Here is a 22,598-nt window from a genome sequence, read left to right on the forward strand (position 1 = left end):
TCCTGGTACAATTGTCTAATGATTATTTGCATAATCAGCAACATGCACACACAGACGTACAAATGCACACACACACACACACACAGGGCACAGCAAACAGACGGTGCTTTAGGTCTTTGGAATGTGGAAACATTACATTTGTTAATGGTAAAGTACAATATGTCATAAAAGACAAACATAATCCCTTTGAGGAAATTAAAGTTTTTAAACTCTGATCTCATTTCCTCATCTATTTTCATCATATACAACATTTTAAATGTGTTAATTATGGTTATGTTAACGTAATATAAAAGCCTACAGTTTAATATTTATCACAGTTTGAGTGTAATGTAATTCATGTACTATATGTGTGTCAAGTTCTATATATTCTCTCACAGTGCTACCTGTTGGCCAAACTGCACAAGTGCAACACTGGAAAAAATAGATTTTTTGGCCCTGTAATTATTATTTCAATCATCTATATAAATTCTACAAAGAAATACGAATTCAGTGCTTTTACTTTAAAATAGCATTTTTTCATGTAGTGCATTACTTAGTGATTGTTTGTTATTATGTGTCCTCAGTTTTGTATGTAAATTTAATCATTCGTTCCAAGTAATATTCACTAAACCAGTTAATTGGATTAATTAGTTGATATTTCCAAGTAAAATGTAATTGAGGGACATCAGTGAATCTGTAATTTACTTGTGTATTTTCATTAAAAAAGTGGTTATATTCAATAAATATTACTTAGAAACAGCCTGAGTAAAGATTACAAACACTTTCTGTGTGGAAAATTTTTCAGCTTCACCTTCCAATTTTTTTCAGTGTATCTTGTAATGCCGACTTAGTATCTAATAATTATGACAGTGCTAATTTAACAGGATAACACAATTATTTGTGTTATGTGCTATCTTTTTTTATCTTCTTTTTGCACTACCTTTATATAAATATGTATATATATTTGTCATACCTTAACAGTTACATTTGTCTTTTTTTTGCACTACGCTGTCAGTGATGTTGTTTGTATTATTAGGCCAAATTATTAGGTACACTTTTCCAAATTAATAGTTAAACCTGGCCAGTTTACATGCAACACCTTACCAAATTATTAGGTACACCTGGCCAGTTTATAAGGCACACCTTACCAAATTATTAGGTACACCTGGCCAGTTTATAAGTCACTCCTTGCCATATCATTGGTTACACCCAGCCAATTTATTAGGTACACCTCATCAGATTATTAGGAACACTGCCATTCACCTGGTCAGTTTAAAAGTGAGTGTTTTGATCAGTAACTTGGTGCAAAATTTTCACGAGTGATGTCCAAATGAAGCTTCATGAACCATTAGTTGTATTTGTTGACCCCACTAGATGGCGTTCTTGGTTTAAAGAAAAAGACTCAAGAAAGGCTAACCCTTTGTTGGACAGACAGCGTTATCTAGTGGGCTTAAAAAAATATAGAAAATGGTTCATGAAGCTTCATTTGGACATCACTACCTTACACGCATACAATAGAAGTGATGTAAAATCTCCACAAAACAGATTTACATGAAACTAGTGCAAGTGAACTTAATTTAGTGCATGTGAGCCACTAGATGGCACTTTTAAAAGAAGTAAAAAAATTTGCCAAACCTTAATTTTGCAACTTATCTTATTACATCGGTCCCATCTACATTCACTGTTGCACAGAGCATTCAAACCCCCAAAATGATTAAAATTCAAAGTTGCTCTCAACCTGCGTCTCGTAGGTCCAACTAGCACGGGAGGCACGGACCCCGTTAACACTTTCTCGCAGGTCTAGTTTATTTTGTTTTCACACATAGAGTAGAAAATATGGTTATAGACAGTCAGAGAAACACCTACACATTTAGCAGAATCATGCACCTGCTATACTTCTACATGCTGAGTTATGAACAGCTGTGTTTATACAGTTGAAGCTGTTGAAGCGGGTGGGAGTCACTATACAGTCACATGGCAGTTTACAACTTGAAAACCTGATTGAATGAGTAATATAAAACAGAGTTATATATTTTCCCAGTTACAGTATCATCAGCAGGAATGAGACGCAACCAAGCTGCTGTATTACAGGAAGATTATACCGAGTAAAACTGGTGGAAAAATAACAAAATACACAGCTTTAACAGTGCATGCATGATGGTCTTTAGAGATGCTGATTATGGGATGTATCCATTATTACACAGAGAAGCAGGAACGTGGTTCAGCCTCAGTATCAGAGAGAGAAACTTTCACACAAACATGTTACACTTACTGGAAGCTCCACTGAGTATTGCATATCTACATTTAAGGAATAGTTTGTCATTTTGGGAACAAGGCTTATTAGCTTTACCGCCAAGAGTTAGATGAAAAGATCACTTCCACTCTCATGTCTGTACAGTAAATATGAAGCTACAGCTCGTTAGCTTATCTTAGCAAAAAGACTGGTAGGAGGGGGAAACAGCTAGCCTAGACAGGCTAGCTAATTAACCAAGCTACAGGTGGTCATTAATCATTATGTTCTCTAAAACGAGTAAAATAATATTGTTGCTCCTTCTACTGGAAACCAGAGTGCATGAATGTTCACCAACAGAGACAGGAAGAACACATTTAGCTAATCTGTGGGCTAATAAATGCTCTTTAAAAAACACCAGGAAACAGGGTTGCTAGATTGGTTTGATGTTTTCTAGCCCAAAAAGTGCTTAAAAACCGCCCAAAATGATAAATAAAACCAAGATACAATGGGAATCAGTTAAAAAAAACAATACAAACAGTATTGTGTCTTACCACAACAATAAAACAACAATTTTCGAACCATGCAAGACAATATAACGCTCTATAATGTAATGATAAAATGTCTGCCCTCTGCCCTAAAATAAAAATAAATAAATAAATAAAGGGACAGCTCAAATACCAACAATAAGAGGTTTCACTGCAGGTCCTTGTTAAATTAGTACTCTGTAATAAGTTACATAAACTTGTTGTAAACTTCTGGTAAATCCCACACTTGTTGCCCTTTGGCTGCCTATTTTATCCTCCCGTTATAATATAAGTGGTCTGTTTCTTTCCATTATATATTACCTTTAAGAGTGATTTAAACAACAGGGAAAAGCTGTTGACCTATATACATATTAGACTTTTTAATTGAAAACCCACCCAACTCTTGGAAAACAGGCCAAATTCTGTGCACAATACAACTCAAACCAGCCCAATTGTGCACGAAACGGCCCAATCTGGCAACAAACCCTGCCAGGAAACTTAGTACGGAGATATAAATAGTAGGGAACAGGTCAAAGTTCAGGACGAATCAACAAGACATTTTGTAGTGATGTCCAAATGAAGCTTCACGAACAATTAGTTGTATTTGTTGACCCCACTAGATGGCGTTTTTGGATTAAAAAGAAAGGCTCAAGAAAGGCTAATTCAGTGTGATTTTAACTAGTGATGTCCAAATGAAGCTTCATGAACCATTGTCTATATTTTCTGAGCCCACTAGATGGCGCTCTCTGTCCAACAAATGGTTTACGAAGCTTAATTTGGACGTCACTACTTTTAACCCTTTGTTGGACAGAGAGCGCCATCTAGTGGGCTCAGAAAATATAGAAAATGGTTCATGAAGCTTCATTTGGACATCACTAACACTTTGATACCACCAGAGATATAGCACATCTATGGATACCTCACATTTACAGCTTTTAGCTTAGTTTACGGTGACCAGAAATGCCAGATTGTCCCACATTGGTGTCCCAATTCCCAACAAATATCTGTAGAATCTCTAACTAATGGTTAGTGGCCCTTCTTTTTGTTTGAAATAAGTCACATTTTACATAAATTACATTTTAAATAAATATTTTTCATCAAAAGGCCTAAATTTGTTAAAATTCTAAAATATATCAGGGTTATATCACACTTGATAACATGTACTCTTTTTTAAAGAATTTGAAAATGTAAATAGTAGTTAGTTTTCAACGAAAATCCTGTTTTTGGAGTTTTCAAAAAATGGTCTCCCTCGCTTGGTTTAGCATAATAATAGAATTAGCATTCTATCCAATCAGCAACCAGGCTTTTTTCAGGGGAGAAAAACGGCACTTAAAATGGAAATATCGCCGACGATCAGGTTAATTTAATCGTGACGGCCAAAACTGGAACAGAAGGGAGAAGCCAGCTTAGCTTGGTCAAAAGTCAACAAAATCTGACTACCAGCATCTTATAAACTCACTTATAAACTTTTGATAGCTCATTTGTTTAATCTGTAAAAAAAACTGAAGTGTAAAAACAAACAGAGGCTCCGCTGGTTGCCTTGCAGATAGTCTCAACCAAGAAAAATTAGGCATATGACCCCGATAAAAGATAACTTATTGTCCTGTTTAGAAGTCAGATTTAGTATAAATAAGAAAAACAGAATATTATTGAGCTTAAGAGATGCTGGTAGGCTAATTTTGTTACCTTCAGACGGAGCCAGGTATAGTAAATACCATTACTAGAGCCTTTTTTTAAGCCAAGACCGCCATCTAGTGGGCTCAAAAAATAAAGCAAATGATTCACGAAGCTTCATTGTCACTTCACTAATAGTTAGCATACATACATACGATTGGCGTTGATCTTTTCATCTAACTCTTGGTAGGAAAACCAGTAAGCACGTGTCCCAAAATGTCAAACTACTCCTTTAAGGTTGTGATAATAATGGCGTCATTAGAAAAGTTTAAAAAAAGTATCAACATATTAAAAGATAGTACACCACATCATAATGTCTTTTCTTTTTTTTTTAAACCACTGAGCCATTGCCATCCATTTTGAACTCACTGTTATTAATTATTATTATTAAGTGTTGTTAGTCAACATAACATTGTCATCCAGTCTGTTGCTTTTTCAACAGTATAAACCAATATTACATGACTGTATTTTGTCCATCAAACACAACAGAATCATTGAATGCAGCTTTAGAAGTCCCAGTGTTTTTGTTCATGGTGTTTTCCAGCTCTACTACAACAGATGAGTAGTCCAATTCACTCCACAGTATTGTCAATTTGAAGGAAGCACAAGCCATTAACTGGCAATATAATCTCTATCAGCATCACTACAAATATGCTACTCCCACTGTGACCCATTACACCAGCACGTCTCAGCGCTCGCACAAATTGCCTGCACAACTACAAAACTCACATAGGATCTCCGTCTATTTTCACCATCCGCTCCAATCATCCAGCCTGTGTGTTTAGTAACTAAGACTGAAAGTAAAATCAGCTGTACATGAGCTACAGATTTGTCTCTTTGCTTACTCCAACTCTGAGTTGCACCCCTGCTGCCAACAGTCAGTTATTCTAGTGCACAGTAGAGCCACAGGAACATGAGAGCACTGGGTGATCACAGCTCCTCTACAGTGGGTTTTTAGGGGGTCGGGGCCCCCGTTTACAGGCACCTCAGCAGTGATGGTGCTACCCTCCGGCTACCAGCCGACTGTGGACCATCACGACTGCGGTTGGGACCCATGATGTCGCAGCTCTCGGTCCGCTGGCGGGTGTGTGTGGCAGGTTAGCTGTTCCTCTGCTCCACCTCCCTGTGGGCCGAGGATGAAGAGCTCTGGCTGTCCTCGGTGTCGTCTCCGTCTGCAGAGAAATATACATTTATACTGCTTTTAGGTTACTATTTCAACTGCTGATCTGTTAAATGTAGCTGATCGTTTAAACCATGGGTCTCAAACTCGCGGCCCGCGGGCCAATTGCGGCCCTCGTGACGATATTTTGTGGCCCCCACCTTGATATGAAAGTTTAATGTGAGATTTATATGAATGGCACTTTACCGTGTTGTGTGTGGAAGGTCCCTTTAATTACTTTTTAAAAATAATTTTGTGTCTTTTTTGGTAATTTTGTGTCCTTTTAAAGTAATTGTGTGTCTTTATAGTAATTTTGTGTATTTTTTGGTAATTTTGTGTCTTTTTAGGTAATTTTGAGTCTTTTTAATAATTTTGTGTCTTTTTTGGTAATTTTGTGTCTTTTCTAAATAATTTTGCTTTTTTTTGTAATTTTGTGTCTTTTTTTGGTAATGTGTCTTTTTTGGGTCATTTTGTGTCTTTTTTAAATAATTTTGTTTCTTTTTTGGTAATTCTGTAATTTTTTTTGGTCATTTTGTGTTTTGTTTTTTTCATTTTGTGTCTTTTAAGTAATCTTGTGTTTTTTCAGTCATTTTGTGTCTTTTTTGGTCATTTTGTGTCTTTTTTTGGTCATTTTAATACTGCCCCATTTGCCCCCATGTAATTTGAGTTTGAGACCCCTGGTTTAAACTCTTTAGTCATCTACCATTTCAAGTAAATTAGTAAAGAAGAGTAAGAAGGAGTCTCCAATAACAACTGAAAAAGTCGCTGGATTTGTCGCCAGTCGCTTTTTTGAAAAATTTGAAAAATAGTCGCTAAGGGGGTCTGAAAAGTCGCTAAATATAAGTTGGATACATTGCTTCGCCGGCTTTTACAAATGGCGCCTGTTGTTGTCGTTTAGAGTACTATGTCACATCCTGCTTAGCGTTCTATCCAATCAGCAACCAGGCTTTTTGCAGGGGAGAAAAACGACCCCGCCCCCTGGTGGCTGGTGGACTACTGGTGTAGAAAGTGCTTGATTAGATTTGCAAGAGAGCTGCATTTTAAAATGGAAATATCACCGACGATTAGGTTATTTTAATCGTGGCGGCCAAAATCGTGATCACAATTAAACTTTGATTAATCGTGCAGCCCTACTCTCATCCCTAAGAAGAAACTAATCAAATAAACAAAAACAATTTCTTTTAAAATCAGCCAAACAGATCCAGTCCAGTACAACAGAGTGTTTTACCTCCCCCTCCTGCGTTGATGTGCAGCTGGGACAGTGACAGGGTGAGAGGCATTTCTCGTCCCTCGGGGTCTGTGGGGCTCTGCAGAATGTCGTGCATGGCGTTCCTGCGTCCTGTCCTGCCGGAGGCGATGAAGTCTGCGTACGTGGCCTCAACATCAGACATCGCTCGTGCATTGTTCACACAGCAACACCTGCAGGTAGAGTGCAAATGACTGTGCTGTTGAATGTTTCGCAAACAGCTGGGCAAAGTTCCTTCAAAGATCCTATGATATAATAAAGGAGAGGAAGAAGTAATCACATCCTTTACGCTAAAATCACATTAGGCATGATTAAAACGACTGTAGATATACTGTAAAAAACATACCAGGTTGTTAAAGAGCAGATTAAAGCAGTGATGTCCAAATGAAGCTTCATGAACCATTAGTTGTATCTGTTGACCCAAATAGATGGTGTTCTTGGTTTAAAGAAAAGGGTTCAAGAAAGACTAAATCAGTGTGCTTTAAACTAGTGATGTCCAAATGAAGCTTCATGAACCTTTTTCTATATTTTCTGAGCCCACTAGATGGCGCTCTCTGTCCAACAAAGGGTTAAAAGCACATTGAATTAGCCTTTCTTGAGCCTTTTTCTTTAAACCAAGAACGCCATCTAGTGGGTTCAACAAATACAACTAATGGTTCATGAAGCTTCATTTAGACATCACTAGATTAAAGTGTTTTTCACCTCCTACTGAACTACATTTACAGGGAAATATTGTTTGAATTGGATTGGATTGCTGTAGCTACTTTCAATATTAAGCCTTTGGAGTTTGGGGCTATTTTGTTGGTTTTGTCAGCCTGTATAAACGACTTAAAAAGTGTTTACCATGCCATGTTGGTATCATTGTTTTCAGCACAACCTCACCTATATATATATGACCTGATTATTATTTTTTTCATTTACTTACTGGATCAACATTTTCAACACAAAAAACACACACAAAAACACACGCACACAAAATTACAAAAACACATAAAAAATACTTTTTTTTAACAAAAAAAACTTAAAACACAAAAACACACCGAAAACACATACTTTTTTTTTTTTTTTTTTTTACAAAAACCACCCAAAAAAATACAAAAAACACACAGAAAAATGCACAAAATGACAAAGAACACACTAAAATTGGCAAACAGCTGGGCAAAGTTCCTTCAAAGATCCTATGATATAATAAAGGAGAGGAAGAAGTAATCACATCCTTTACGCTAAAATCAAATTTTAAACCAGAGTATCAGCCAAATGTACTTAAAGGCTGAAAAAAATGATTGATTGTGCAGCAGAATGTTCCCTTGTCAATGTTTTACTATAAATATGTTCTGTTGCATACAGGGCAGGAACTTCAAGAGGGCCACAAAGGCCATGGTCAAATGTCTAATTACTTTAAATTGATCAGGTTTTTATGTTAAATCTCGACCTGAAAAGTAACTAAAGCTATCAGCTAAATGCATAAAAAGTATAGAGTTACATAAAATGTGAATACTCAACTAAAGTACAAGTACCTCACAATTGTACCTAATTACAGTACTTAATGCACTTTAATGTACTTAAAGTATCAAAAAGTACTTGTTCTGCAGAATGTCCTCACTCAGATATATAATCTAAATATGTTATTAGAGTATTTGTCGTGATGTATTTATGCAAGCAGTGTTTTAATTTTGTAAAGGTAGGGCTTCTATTTACGATACTGTTAGGGGGGTTTAATATATAAAAATGCATATACATTTAAAATTGATCATGTTTTTTATGTTTAATCTCGAGTAAAAAGTATAATATTTGCCTCTAAATGTAGTGGAGTAGAAGTCAAAGCTCTAACTCAAAATTGTACTTAATTACAGTACTTGAGTAAATGTACTTAGTTACTTTCCACCACTGGTATGATGTAGCCTATGCTACAAATACAAATGCTACAACTAAACCCTGACTAACAAGGCAATTAAAGGACCAGTGGCGGTTCTACACAGGGGCCTCGAGGGGCCACTGCCCCTGTGAAGAAGCCTTTGGCCCCTGCTGTGGCCCCTGTGTCAAATTAATAATAAAATGATCAATTTATAACGATGAACAATGGAACAATTCTAACCTTTTTTTTGTTCAAACAATATCTCATTGTACACAAAATGAACCCAGAATGTTACATTGTATAATAGTTTAACTCTCTGGAGTCTTATGGGGCTATTTTGTCAATTTTTTAATCCTTTTCATGTCTTTACATGTCTTTGTAAGTCATTTTGTGTCTTTTTTGGACATTTGTGTCTTTTATGTGTCTTTTTTTGGTAATTTTGTGTCTGTTGTTGTGTCATTTTTAGTTATTTTGTGTCTTTTTTGGTCATTTTGTGTCTTTTTTTGTCATTGGTGTAATTTATGTTTCTTTTTTTGTGTCTGTTTTAGTTATTTTGTGTATTTTTTTGGTCATTTTGTGTATTTTTTGGTCATTTTGTGTCTTTTTCAAGACATTCAAAGATTTTGAATGCTTAAATATCATCTTTGCCATTCTTTCATGTGCTAATGTGCCCCTCTGATTAAACACTGGCCCCTCATTGGCCCCCACAGTAAAATTGGTCTAGAACCGCCACTGATCATTATTAATCAATTATTATATGCATTGTGTCTTAAATCGAACCGGTTGTGTTTTTCATCAATTGTCTTAGCTGAACAGTGAAGTGTGCTAACCAGGCAGCCCGTCCATAGTTAGGCCCACAAGTCAAGAATCAGGTAAAAACCGGGACCACCAGTCAAATAACACCCCCGTATTAACGCGTGGTGTAGTTATATTATATAGATGTCCCGTTTGGAGCCTCTTCTTACCTTCAGTGACAGCGCTATCAGTGTTGCTACATCCTAGGGAGTGACTTCACCTACAGAGCGCTCCAACGGGCCCGACATCACATCAAACGGTCCTACACCACAAACACAACACTACTAAAACATATAGATATGTGTAGCGAAACCGTAGGCAGGTAATTATCCAGGCGCTTACACTACATACCGTGACGAGTCAATGTAAAGAAACCATTTAGCGACATAAATCACAGCAGCAGGATGCTTTGAAAAGTCCCCAGTCTGTTCTCCATTGCCGTCCTCCTTTGCGACCAATCAGCAGGCAGGAAAACCGTATCCGAGCGCTGATTGGACAGGAGACACAAAAGGATGAGAGGAGAACGCTCCGAGCAGCACCGAGGGCTGGTGCTGCGTTCAGGAACACACAGGAAACCGGAAATACGTAACTAAAATATGTGTCTGTCGGTGTGTTTATGGTGTTATGCAGTGGTGGAAAAAGTATTCAGATCTCTTACTTAAGTAAAAGTACTAATATCACACTGTGAAATTACTCCACTACAAGTGAAAGTCCTGCATTCAAACCTACTAATAAGTAAAAGTACAAAAGTACCAGCATCAACATGTACTTAAAGTATCAAAAGTAAATGTACTTGTTTTGCAGAATGGACCCACTCAGATTTTATATATATATATATATATATATATATATATATATATATATATATATATATATATATATATATATATATATATATATATAGTGAAATAATGTGGAAAACTTATAATACCATAGACTGTATAAATAAGAATATACAAACTAAAGATATAATTAAAAAACAAACATTACAAACATAAAAAAGGCAAAATGACAGAAAAAAGACACAAAATTATTTAAAAAAACACGCACAAATTTACCAGAAAAAGACACAGAATTATTAAAAAAAGACACAAACTTATTAAAAAAGACACAAAATTATTTAAGAAAGACACAAAATTATAAAAAAAAAAGACACAGAAATTACCCAAAAAAAAAGACATTAAAGCGACCTTCCACACACAACACGGTAAAGTTCCATTCATATAAAACTCACATTAAACTTTCATATCAAGGTGGGGGCCACAAAATATCGTCGTGATGGCCGCAATTATTATTTGGTGGCTCTAATAAGTCTCAAATGTTAAAACATGTGATTTTCCAATGTAATCTGGTGGTTCTAACAACTCTTTTAAAGTTAAACCTTAAAAATAAGACAAACATAGTTACACATATACTCAAATTGTTAATTTAGTGAATCACTTTTTGTATCACTACGCTTCTAATGCACAAGGTCATTTTTGACCCATGTGTGAAAACAATTTTTCTTCATAAAGTATGAAGGAAAAATGGATATTATGATCTGTTGTAATAAAAAAAAAGATATTCAAACACACAGCAGAAACACACAGAAATCACATGGGGAATGAATGTGTGTCATTTTTGACCCATGTTGTGCATTAGAAGGTGTTTATATGTTGTGCATCAAAGTGTTAAATGCCCTGACACAGACAGAAAAGGAGAGAGAACTCAGGGCTTTGTTGGAGTCGGGACATCTGTTTTTAGAAGCTCTTAGGATTGACAAAGTGTTCTCCTCCGCTGTACCTAGGCAGTGTAATTTGATGTTTAGTTTAGTTTAGTTTATTATTAAGATCCCCATTAGCTGCAGCAAAGCCACAGCTATTCTTCCTGGGGTCCAACAGTATCAAATATACAGTTAAAAACACAAAACATAATAAAAAATAAATAAATAAAACAAAACAAAAATTATTCTCACATTAATCCATATTACACACATTTCTACATATATGTATACATCATTACAAAATCTACTAACACATAATACATATGTTGTATATGCATTTATTCTACAGCATATACATTATAATAACACATATCATATATCTATAGAAATATACTACATACATACCATGTTTTCTTATTTTGATAAATACTGTTTTATTCATATTTTGAATTGCTTTATGTTAGTGGTGAGTTTGATATTTTTAGGCAGTGAATTCCATTCTTTCATACCTTTATACAGAAACGTACGCTTGATGGCGTTAGATCTTGCTTTAGGTAATGTAAAGTTACCTACAGCTGCATGTCTGGTGATATATTTATGACTCTCTGCACTAAAAGCGAGGTTTTAAACAAAATAGAAGGTGCTTTTAGGACAGATGTGATGTGATGATGTCTGATAATAAAGAAAACTAAAAGGAACATCAGCGTGCTCTTCCATTCATTTTCTCACTCAAGAGAGGTAGTCATTCCACTACATGCTCTTTTATGATAATGTGACGTGATTGTGGCAGGATATAACTGTGTGCAATACCTTTTCATACCACGTGGTGGTGCTGCTGTCAGCATAAACAAGCACAGTTACATGTGTCAAATAATTACCACCACAATTATGAAAACCCCTAGCTCAGAAAAGTGGGTTAACTTCAATTGGTATTTCACTGACGTATTAAAAAAATAAACAAGTAAGGATGTGGTCTCAGTGGACTTAAGGGCCATTTGTCACCACAAGTCACCACATGGAGCCATTATTTTTCATTATAAATGAGGACAGGAGATCTTTAGGTTGTCGATCCAACTTCAACAAAAGATGACACATAGAAGTGACGTACCTGAAGATTGATTTTAATCCAGCAAAGCACTGTGTGTCCAGTTTTTCTAGTCATTCAGATTGTGGCTTTGTTTAAGAGACTTAAGAAACGAGACATTTTGGAGATTTATGCAAGAGTTGACTGAACTTCTACGACGAGCATTTCTGTTGCAGACACCCTTTATTTTTTTTTATTTTTTAGTTTTTATTTAACCTTTATTTAACCAGGGAATATCCCATTTAGATTAAGAACACAGACCTTAAACGTGTTATGAGAAACAAATGCATATTGTGGAATTGGCCTCGATAACTCTCAGTTTGGATTTAAAAGTGCTCAAAGAAACTAAGTCAGTTAGTTTCCAGTCTTTCTGTAGCATATTCCAGCATAAGGTGCAGAGTAAAAAATGCCCAATTATTGTTAACCTCACCTTTTTTTTAAAAAAAAAAACCCACATAAAAAACCCACCTAAAACACAAAAACACACCAAAAACACATACTTTTTTCTTTTTTTTTCTTTTTTTTACAAAAAACACCCAAATCTATACAAAAAACACAGAGAAAAACATACATAAAAAACACACAAAAATTGACAAATATCACCCAAAAAAACATTAAAGACAAAATATTGCATTAAAAATGCTGAGTGCTAAGTGCAAAATTTGAAAAACCTCTGCAAAAACTTACACTTGGTTGAGGTGTTTTTTAACCTGAAAAAGGGTTTGATGCACTAAATTGGACATGGAAACTCCATGCTGCTTCCTTTTTTCCGTTGCAACGTCATCTAACCTTTATTTAACCAGGGAATATCCCATTGAGATTAAGAACCTCTTTTTCAAGGGAGCCCTGGCCAAGAGGCAGCACACACAAAATACAGTTACATATTTACATAAGACACAGACATTAAACGTGTTATGAGAAATAAGTGCATATTGTGGAATTGGCCTTGATAACTCTCAGTTTGGATTTAAAAGTGCTCAAGGAAACTAAGTCAGTTAGTTTCCAGTCTTTCTGTAGCATATTCCATCATAAGGTGCAGCATGTCTGTATCATATTCCATGCATAAAGTGCAGCATTTCTGTAGCATATTCCAGCATAAAGTGCAGCATTTCTGTATCATATTCCAGCAAAAGGTGCAGCATTTCTGTATCATATTCCAGCATAAGGTGCAGCATTTCTGTAGCATATTCCAGCATAAGGTGCAGCATTTCTGTATCATATTCCATGCATAAGGTGCAGCATTTCTGTAGCATATTCCAGCATAAGGTGCAGCATTTCTGTATCATATTCCATGCATAAGGTGCAGCATTTCTGTATCATATTCCATGCATAAGGTGCAGCATTTCTGTATCATATTCCAGCATAAGGTGCAGCATTTCTGTAGCATATTCCAGCATAAGGTGCAGCATTTCTGTAGCATATTCCAGCATAAGGTGCAGCATTTCTGTATCATATTCCAGCATAAAGTGCAGCATTTCTGTATCATATTCCAGCATAAGGTGCAGCATTTCTGTATCATATTCCAGCATAAAGTGCAGCATTTTTGTAGCATATTCCATGCATAAGGTGCAGAGTAAAAAAATGCCCAATTATTGTTAATATACCGAGAAAAGCCACACATCCTCTGAATGATCCAGGTATCTAGTTTGTGGTGGTAAATTTTCACGAGGCTGTGATTATCCTACAGGTCATTTTATACAGTGAGGTCAAATTTTAGAAAAAATGCTCTCACTAAAGTAAATGTGTCGATGGGGACTAAGATCATGAATAAGATTGGGCTTAATGAATCTACACGAGTCTCAGCTTTCCAGTCATGCAATTCAAAGTCTGTTTAGAGACGCCAATAAGCATAAATATTCAAATACAATAACTCTAGCATAATTACACTGCATGCAAGAAACTGCATGCTTTTTGCCCATTTTCATGTGTTGAGGTGACAAGTGAAGGGAAACCCACCAGCAGAAATCAAACATTTTGTAAACCAGCTGTTGTGTAACCTATCCAAAATAACAGGTTTTATATGCAAACATTGGATGTGTTTACCTCTGCACACCCATAACTCCAGCTCAAACTGTTACCATTATGAACATCTAAGACTGTGTTGCTGTGGAAACATGTTCTCCTCTTTGTACTCGCTGTGAAGTGTTTCTGCAGGACGCATCTGGGAAATGTTTTTTTAAAGGAATCAGATTAATAGCCAACAGTTGAGATCAGCTCACATTCACCAGCTTCAGAGGTTTTACCTTCAGATCTGTGCAGCGACAGGACCCACAAAGGCACAGCTCGCTTATTCACTGCCTGTCTGCACTGCTGAGCTTACATCTCTATCATATTGCTTTTTATTTCCTTTCAGGTGAACCTTGTCTTTCTGTGACTGATGTCTTCACAATGGGCCATTCACTCGATCAGCAGACAGGTCACCGGTACTTACAACTTGCAGAGTTATGCAATTTTACAAGTATTAGGCATAATTAAAACGACTGTAGATTGTAGTTAGGAGGGTAAAAAACATACTAGGTTGTTAAAGAGCAGAATAAAGTAGTGATGTCCAAATGAAGCTTCACGAACCATTAGTTGTATCTGTTGACCCAAATAGATGGTGTTCTTGGTTTAAAGAAAAGGGTTCAAGAAAGACTAAATCAGTGTGCTTTAAACTAGTGATGTCCAAATGAAGCTTCATGAACCATTAGTTGTATCTATTGACCCCACTAAATGGCGTTCTTGGTTTAAAGAGAAAGACTCAGGAAAGGCTAATTCAGTGTGATTTTAACTAGTGACGTCCAAATGAAGCTTCATGAACCTTTTTCTATATTTTCTGAGCCCACTAGATGGCGCTCTCTGTCCAACAAAGGGTTAAAAGCACATTGAATCAGCCTTTCTTGAGCCTTTTTCTTTAAACCAAGAACGCCATCTAGTGGGTTCAACAAATACAACTAATGGTTCATGAAGCTTCATTTAGACATCACTAGATTAAAGTGTTTTTCACCTCCTACTGAACTACATTTACAGGGAAATATTGTTAGAATTGGATTGGATTGCTGTAGCTACTTTCAATATTAAGCCTTTGGAGTTTGGGGCTATTTTGTCGGTTTTGTCAGCCTGTATAAACGACTTAAAAAGTGTTTACCATGCCATGTTGGTATCATTGTTTTCAGCACAACCTCACCTATATGACCTGATTATTATTTTTTTCATTTTGACTTACTGGATCAACATTTTGAACACAAAAACACACACACAAAATTACAAAAACACATAAAAAATACTTTTTTTTCTTTTTTACAAAAAAAAACCCACTTAAAACACAAAAACACAGTGAAAACACATACTTTTTTTTTTTTTTTTTTTTTTTTTACAAAAAACACCCCAAAAAATACAAAAAACACACAGAAAAACACACAAAAATGACAAAGAACACACTAAAATTGACAAATATCACACCAAAAACCATTAAAGACAAAATATTGCATTAAAAATGCTGAAAGCGTACTAATGCACTAAATTGGACATGGAAACTTCTGAAAATGCTGCTTTGTTTTTACGTTGCAACATCATGAAGAAGTCTTGCACCGGTGCTTTCGTGGACTCCAGAGGGTTAACAATTTACGTGAAAAAACATATGATGGGTCAATAAAACATAATTCAGTTGTTTCCAAAGTCTTTGGTTGTCTTTGATGTTGAACAAAAAAGCCGAGTTGATATAATTCACATGACTATGATCTGTTCAGGGCCCATGCTGCCAGCCGTGACGTACATTGCAAGATTGATATCCTCTATCTACAATTTATCTCCCTCCTTAATATTCTGCTTTAATCTCTTCACTCTTCTTAATCTTCTCCTTATCTACTCTGTTACTCTCCCTGTTTTAAGTCCACATCATAGCAGACTGTCTACCTTTCATTTTCAAAATTATCTTAGCATTCAGGGTTGTGCTCTGTTGCTCCCATAGACTGTATAAAACTCCTGTTTTAGCGTCCTTACACTGGCTCCCAGTATGTTTTAGAATTGATTTTAAGATTTTAATGATTACTTTTAACCCTTAATAGGGCACTTATTGAAATACTTGCAAATTCCAAATTTAAACCCTACTAGAGAATATTGGAGGATATTACATACTGCCAGAATGCATTAAAAAAACATACGGACCTGGGGGAGGGAGGAAATATTTTGAGAAAAAAGTTTACGAGATTAAAGTGGCAAATCTACGAGAAAAAATGTGCAGATTTATGAGACTTAAAGTGGTGAATCGGAGAGAAAAAAGTTATTTTTTTTCCCACTTTTTTCTCATAAATCTGCAATTTTTTTGTGCAGATTTGCCACTTTAAATCTGCGAATTTTTTTCTTGTAGATTTGCAACTTTAATCTAGTAAATTTGCTACTTTTTTCTTGAAATATTACCTATACTTAATTACCTTGCTCTATAAATAAAGATTATTATTATTATTATTATTATTATTATTATTATTATTATTATTATTATTATTGTTGTTGTTGTTGTTATTATTATTATAAACAAGTGGATGCAGCTTGCAAGGTTGCAGTATTTCTAATGGCCAGCAGGGGGCGACTGAAACTCAATCAGTTTCAAGTCTTCTTCACAGTTGTTTGATGTTCATTTTGTAAATTTCGGTCCCATTTACTGACATTTTCCATGAACCTGTCCGTTGTTTTTTCTTCCAGGGGGTGTAGCAGGCTCAATTTTAGGAAAATACTGGATATATTTGATATCATATGAAACTAGAAGATCTAAGGAAACTTTAGACCTAGCACGTCAGGATATCGTGTCAGGAAGTTGTTGAAATAACGCTGCAAAGTTAGGCTATTTTGTTGATTTTTAAAGCGGTCATGTGACCTTTGACATCATGCTATCTCAATGAAAATAGGCTCTCTGTGTTCCCACAAGTCTCCTCTTTACATACATATCCTATATCCTGATGACATGCAATTTAAGGTAAAGGAAATGTGGTTAGGAAAAGACATGGGATATAATCTTTTTGACTATTTGACTGCAGCCAAGATGTTTATTTGAGAAAAGTAAGCTGCTGTATGGATGCACTAGTTTACAGATGATCTCTGTTTCCTGTGCTCACAGTTGTGTACATCCCATCATGTCTGGATGCTTTATGGCAGTTTGCAGTGGATCAATAAAACCTGCGGTGTCTTCCTACTGTACCGTCGATAAACGTTAGAGTTTTCACTCTCCAGCTGACAAAGATTCTCTCTGCCCGGAGCTTGGGCCTGTCTCTTTGATGTTTTAGATGAAGGTCAACCTTCACAGGGAGGAATTTCTATACAAGCTGCTCCTACAGAAAAGGACAAGATTCAGACCTTAGCGAAGGCAGTGTCATGTTTTATTCACTACAGAAGACGTGGTTAGCTGTAACCTGAGCTGCTCTGAGTCTACACAAGGATTTATCAGAGGAGGAGCTGCTCTGGAGATAAGAAATAATCTCAGCATTAATCTGACACTGTTAACTTTCAATTAAGACCAAAAGCAGTCCTTTTTTTCACACGCTATTTTACTGAGCAATTGGGATTGTAATGGGTTAAATATATGGATTGAAGTACAATAACTGAAGCCTTCATTTTACGAGTGGAACAGATTCTTCAAAATTGTATCATTATCAAAGAGATAATGCAACAATACATTGAACACAGTGCAACAGATCGGCTAACGGGCAGAACTGGAACCTGCTGTTAGTCTCAAAATTGATTCTATCACATCAGTAATCTTTCTGAAGCTTGAAACAACACAAAATGTTTCATCTTTCTACTTTTTTCAATTCTATACTTATGCACAGTGATGCTTTGAAATAAATGGTAGTGTCACTATGCTAACATGCTAACATTGACAATGCTAAAACGCAGATGCGAAGCAGGTGTGATGTGGCAACGAAGCTTCATGAATCGTTTTCTCTATTTCCTGAGCCCACTAGATGGCGCTCTTTTTTTCAACAAAGGGCCGAAAACCAGTGAGGTTCAAATGAAGCTTCATGAACCATTAGTTGTATGTGTTGACCCCACTAGATGGCATTCTTAGTTTAAAGAAAAAGGCTCAAGAAAGGATAATTCAGTGTGCTTTTAACCCTTTGTTGGACATCTAGTGGGCTCAGAAAATCTAGAAAATGGTTCATGAAGCTTCATTTGGACATCACTACTGAAATAACACTTAATTACCATTGCTAGAGCCTTTTTTTAAGCCAAGGCCGCCATCTAGTGGGGTCAAAAGATAAAACAAATGGTTCATGAATCTTCATTGTCACTTCGCAAATGTTTACCATGTAATTCATTGATTGAGTACATCAAACAATGAATAAGATATTTTTATGGAACCAAAATGTTAAAATGAACTTTTCTGAACTGAAAAACACACAGTGAAAAGGTCAAAGTTCACACATAGGTCAACATGGCAATCATAAGGTAGCCACGTCCTGAAGCATACCCTGCTTTATCATCTATTTTACTCTTTAAATGTGACCATCGTTTACAAAATGAACATCATGTTCTATTGAAGAAGACTATATTTATTGACGTTATCAATGAAGTGAGAAGTAGGGCCATTTCCTCATAGAGTTCTATACAATAAGACTTCTTTTTGCAACCAGTGTAGTCTCCCCCTGCTGGCCTTTAGAAGGAAAGCAGTTTGAAGGCACTTTCATATTTTTCAGCTTCACTTTTCAAACCCAGAGGTTTCACCAAATACACAATAGTGATGTCTAAATGAAGCTTTATGAACCATTAGTTATATTTGTTGACCCCACTAGATGGCGTTCTTGGTTTAAAGAAAAAGTCTCAAGAAAGGCTAATTCAGTGTGCTTTTAACCCTTTGTTGGACAGAGAGCGCCATCTAGTGGGCTCAGACAATATAGAAAATGGTTCATGAAGCTTCATTTGGACATCACTAGCGCTCTCTGTCCAACAAAGGGTTTAAAGCACACTGACTTAGCCTTTCTTGAACCTTTCTTTTAAAAACAAGAACGCCATCTAGTGGGGTCAACAGATACAACTAATGGTTCATGAAGCTTCATTTGGACATCACTACAGAACATCTGAGGCTGATGGGAACATCATTGTTTTGCAGGTAACACAAAAGTATTGAACAAATACCAGATGACAAATCATTGGGTCATAATTATTACAGTTAATCCCGAGGGAGATATGAATTATGGCAACCCATCCAATAGTTGTTGAGACAATTGACCAGAGAAAAGTCACGGATCTGCAGTCAGTATGATTAATTTCCTGGAGACCGTGAACGCTACAATAAAAGTATATTTTTAGTCCACGCAGTAGTTGTTGAGCTATCTTGATCTGAACCAAATTGTTTGACTGACAAACTGACTTTGACACCCACAGAGCTGATTGAATGGCTAAAAAAGGAAAAAAGTAGCAGCAGAATTGCCTCGCTTGACCTGAGAGTCCACCAGCTCTGCTTAATTTGCATGTTAAGATCCAAGAAATGAGATAATGATCATGCTTATTAATCCCAAGTAAATGCAATGGCCTGTAATGTCAGATTCCATTACCCAGATACCCTCAGATCAGATATTATTAGCAGGTGTAAATGGTGTCTATAAGCCAAAAAATGGGGTTTGGGATTGTTTAAAGGGACCGTTTCACCCTAAAATAAAATTTAAAAAAAATATTTGTTCTCTTACCTGTAGTAGCATTTATCAGTCTAGATCATAGGTCTCAAACTCGCGGCCCGCGGGCCAATTGCAGCCCTTGTGACAATATTTTGTGGCCCCCACCTTGATATGAAAGTTTAATGTGAGTTTTATATGAATGGCTCTTTACCGTGTTGTGTGTGGAAGGTCCCTATAATTACTTTTTTAAATAATTGTGTGTCTTTTTTAATAATTTTGTGTCTTTTTAAAATAATTTTGTCTTTTTTTGGTAATTCTGGGTCTTTTTTTAAATAATTTTGTGTCTTTTTAAAATAATTTTGTGTATTTTTTTTCTTCTCATTTTGTGTATTTCTTTTTTTGTCATTTTGTGTCTTTGCCACATAGTCCAATTATATCTGAGAAAAGGCAGACATCTCTATAGCCCAAATCTCAAACACTCAGCAACTCACACCAAAATGACCAAACAAAGACACAAAATTTCAAAAAAATAGACTCAAAATTACCCAAAAAAGACACAAAATGACGAAAAAAGACACAAAATTACAAAAAAGAGACAAAATGACTGAAAAAACACAAAATTACAAAAAAAGAGACAAAATTACCAAAAAAAGACAAAAAATTCTTAAAAAAGACACAAAATTATTATAAAAAAGACACAAAATTACCAAAAAAAGAAAGAATTACCAAAAAGACAACATTATTAAAAAAAGACACAAAATTACCCAAACAAGACACAAAATTATACTCAAAAAAGTAATTAAAGGGACCTTCCACACACAACATGGTAAAGTGCCATTCATATAAAACTCACATTAAACTTTCATATCAAGGTGGGGGCCACAAAATATCGTCACAAGGGCCAAGACAATAATTCCTACCTGACACCGTTCAACCTTGAGTAACTGAGTTGTAATTTTTGGAGAGGGACATTGCTGTTGAGTGTTTCAAATCTATTTTTGAAACCATAAGTGCTGTTATTTCCAACACTCAGCAACTCTCACCAAAACCATCTAGATTGATAAACCGCACTACAGGTAAGAGAAAATAAAGTATTTTTAACTGTTAACTGTCCCTTAAAAGACAACTTTCAGCAGCTTGTCGACCTCGGTCCTCACCTCTTTAGATAATAGTCTATTGATATAAATAGATGAATGAATGATGGACAGACAAATGAGGCCAAAGTGAGTCACCCAGTCTGACTGATCGGCTGTAGATCTTGACTTCACAGCCTCTTACTCTCTTTCTTCCTGTCTCTCTCATGCATGACATCACCCTGCATCAGTGTGTTAGGTGGGTGCTGTGTTTGTTTTCGTCGCCAGTTCCAAAAGCCAGACAGAGCATGGTGCAACAACTCACCACTGCTGCATAATCACCACACTGCTTCGTCACCACTTTCTGTCCAATACCCACGGGTTGACATATTCTTTTGTGTTAACATAGGTTTAAGCGAGCATGTGTTCCTCCCTGCAGCATTGTGCTTCACACACTCGTACTGACACCTGCGAGCAGCTTCTCAGTGCAGCCACATTTCCCACTGATGGACACTGAGCAGCTTCACTGGAGCAGACAAGTGCCTTGCTTAAGGGGACTTCAATTTTTAGATTAGGTCAGATGAAACTTTAATGATCCCTGTGGAGATGTCAGGTCATTAGAGCAGCAGAGGATAGGCTACAGATAAGAATAGCTCAAATGGAGCATGCTGCAAGAAACAGAGTGAGGAGAGCATAGTAGGGATCATACATTACTCACAGATTAAGGGTCCTAAAAATGTGCATTGTTACACCATAAGTACATGTATATGCTTATATTTTGTAGTCATATTTCAAGGGTTTATTTTAACAAATTGATGATTCTTCCAGCGTTCGAGAATGACATTTTGGCTGCAATGTGTGCAGATAATCTGAGCATCCAAAGTCATTTCTTGTGCAATGAAGCAAACAGTGCATGCGAGAACAATGTGTGCAAGATTTAGTTTGCCATTGATGCCACTGACTGTGGCATTTGGAAATAGCTTACAGTTGACTGAACAAAGAAATGTTAGACAAAGAGGAAGTGAAAGAAAGCGAGAGGCAGAAAGAGAGAGAGAGGGAGAGACAAATATAGATAAAGCCAGAGATAGAAAAGGATATACAGAGCTCAGTTCAACTGGGTTACAAACTTTTTCCAGTCATTTGTGTTCTAACTCCCCCTAGTAAAGGCTTTGTCCTGATTTGGCATATGTGTCTGTGCATATTGTCTTTTCTAGTCTATTTGGGTTGGAATATGTTAAAGGGATGGCCCGGGTTTATTAAAGTGTGGCTGTATGAGGCAGTGTATTACCTACAGCAGATGGGGTCAGCACGAAAAAAAGGAATATCAGTTTAAGTGTTTTGAATATGGTAAAGACTCATTGAGATTAAAATCTCTTTTCCTAGAGCGACCCAGATTGGGTTATGAAACTGAAGCCCTAATCCATCTATGCTCTCTTCTAAACCACCAGGCCTCATTGACAAAAACATTTTACAAGTCATTTTACCTCACAAAACACAGGAGCTGCTGGTCTACTGCTGCAATCCAGTTGCCAGAATACATTTTGACATTTTATGTTCCTGCATAGTCACATCAAATTTCAATTTTTTTTTAAACCAAAAATATGCAACAATAGTACAAAAACACTGGTGTCATGGTTTAAAGTGCTGGGTTAGTCCTGGGTCCTAAGTTGGTTGGTTAGTTGTTTGGG

At 36.2% G+C, this 22,598-nt stretch overlaps 1 protein-coding gene across 2 annotated transcripts; it reads right to left on the reverse strand.

Moving 5' to 3' along the window:
• Positions 1-3,965: 3,965 nt before the first annotated feature.
• On the reverse strand, positions 3,966-9,933 carry LOC131979960 (cAMP-dependent protein kinase inhibitor alpha-like). 2 transcript variants are annotated; one of them, XM_059344047.1, is made up of 4 exons: positions 9,817-9,933; positions 9,636-9,727; positions 6,798-6,988; positions 3,966-5,582 (listed from the first exon to the last, which is right to left on the reverse strand). In XM_059344047.1, the coding sequence occupies exons 3-4, from the start codon at positions 6,958-6,960 to the stop codon at positions 5,509-5,511; spliced, it is 237 nt and encodes a 78-aa protein (XP_059200030.1). In that variant the 5' UTR covers positions 6,961-6,988; positions 9,636-9,727; positions 9,817-9,933; the 3' UTR covers positions 3,966-5,508. The 2 variants fall into 2 exon arrangements, with proteins under 2 accessions (XP_059200030.1, XP_059200031.1); XM_059344048.1 differs by lacking the exon at positions 9,636-9,727 and having other exon boundaries at positions 9,817-9,902.
• Positions 9,934-22,598: the final 12,665 nt, after the last annotated feature.

This window comes from Centropristis striata, chromosome 11 (assembly GCF_030273125.1).
Source record: "Centropristis striata isolate RG_2023a ecotype Rhode Island chromosome 11, C.striata_1.0, whole genome shotgun sequence".
NCBI lineage: Eukaryota > Metazoa > Chordata > Actinopteri > Perciformes > Serranidae > Centropristis > Centropristis striata.

Coding starts and splice junctions, on each gene's coding strand:
- LOC131979960 (XM_059344047.1), bottom strand. CDS start 6,960: ATGTCTGATGTTGAGGCCACGTACGCAGACTTCATCGCCTCCGGCAGG. Junction 5,583..6,797: donor CATCAACGCAGGAGGGGGAG/GTAAAACACTCT, acceptor ATTTCTCTGCAG/ACGGAGACGACACCGAGGAC.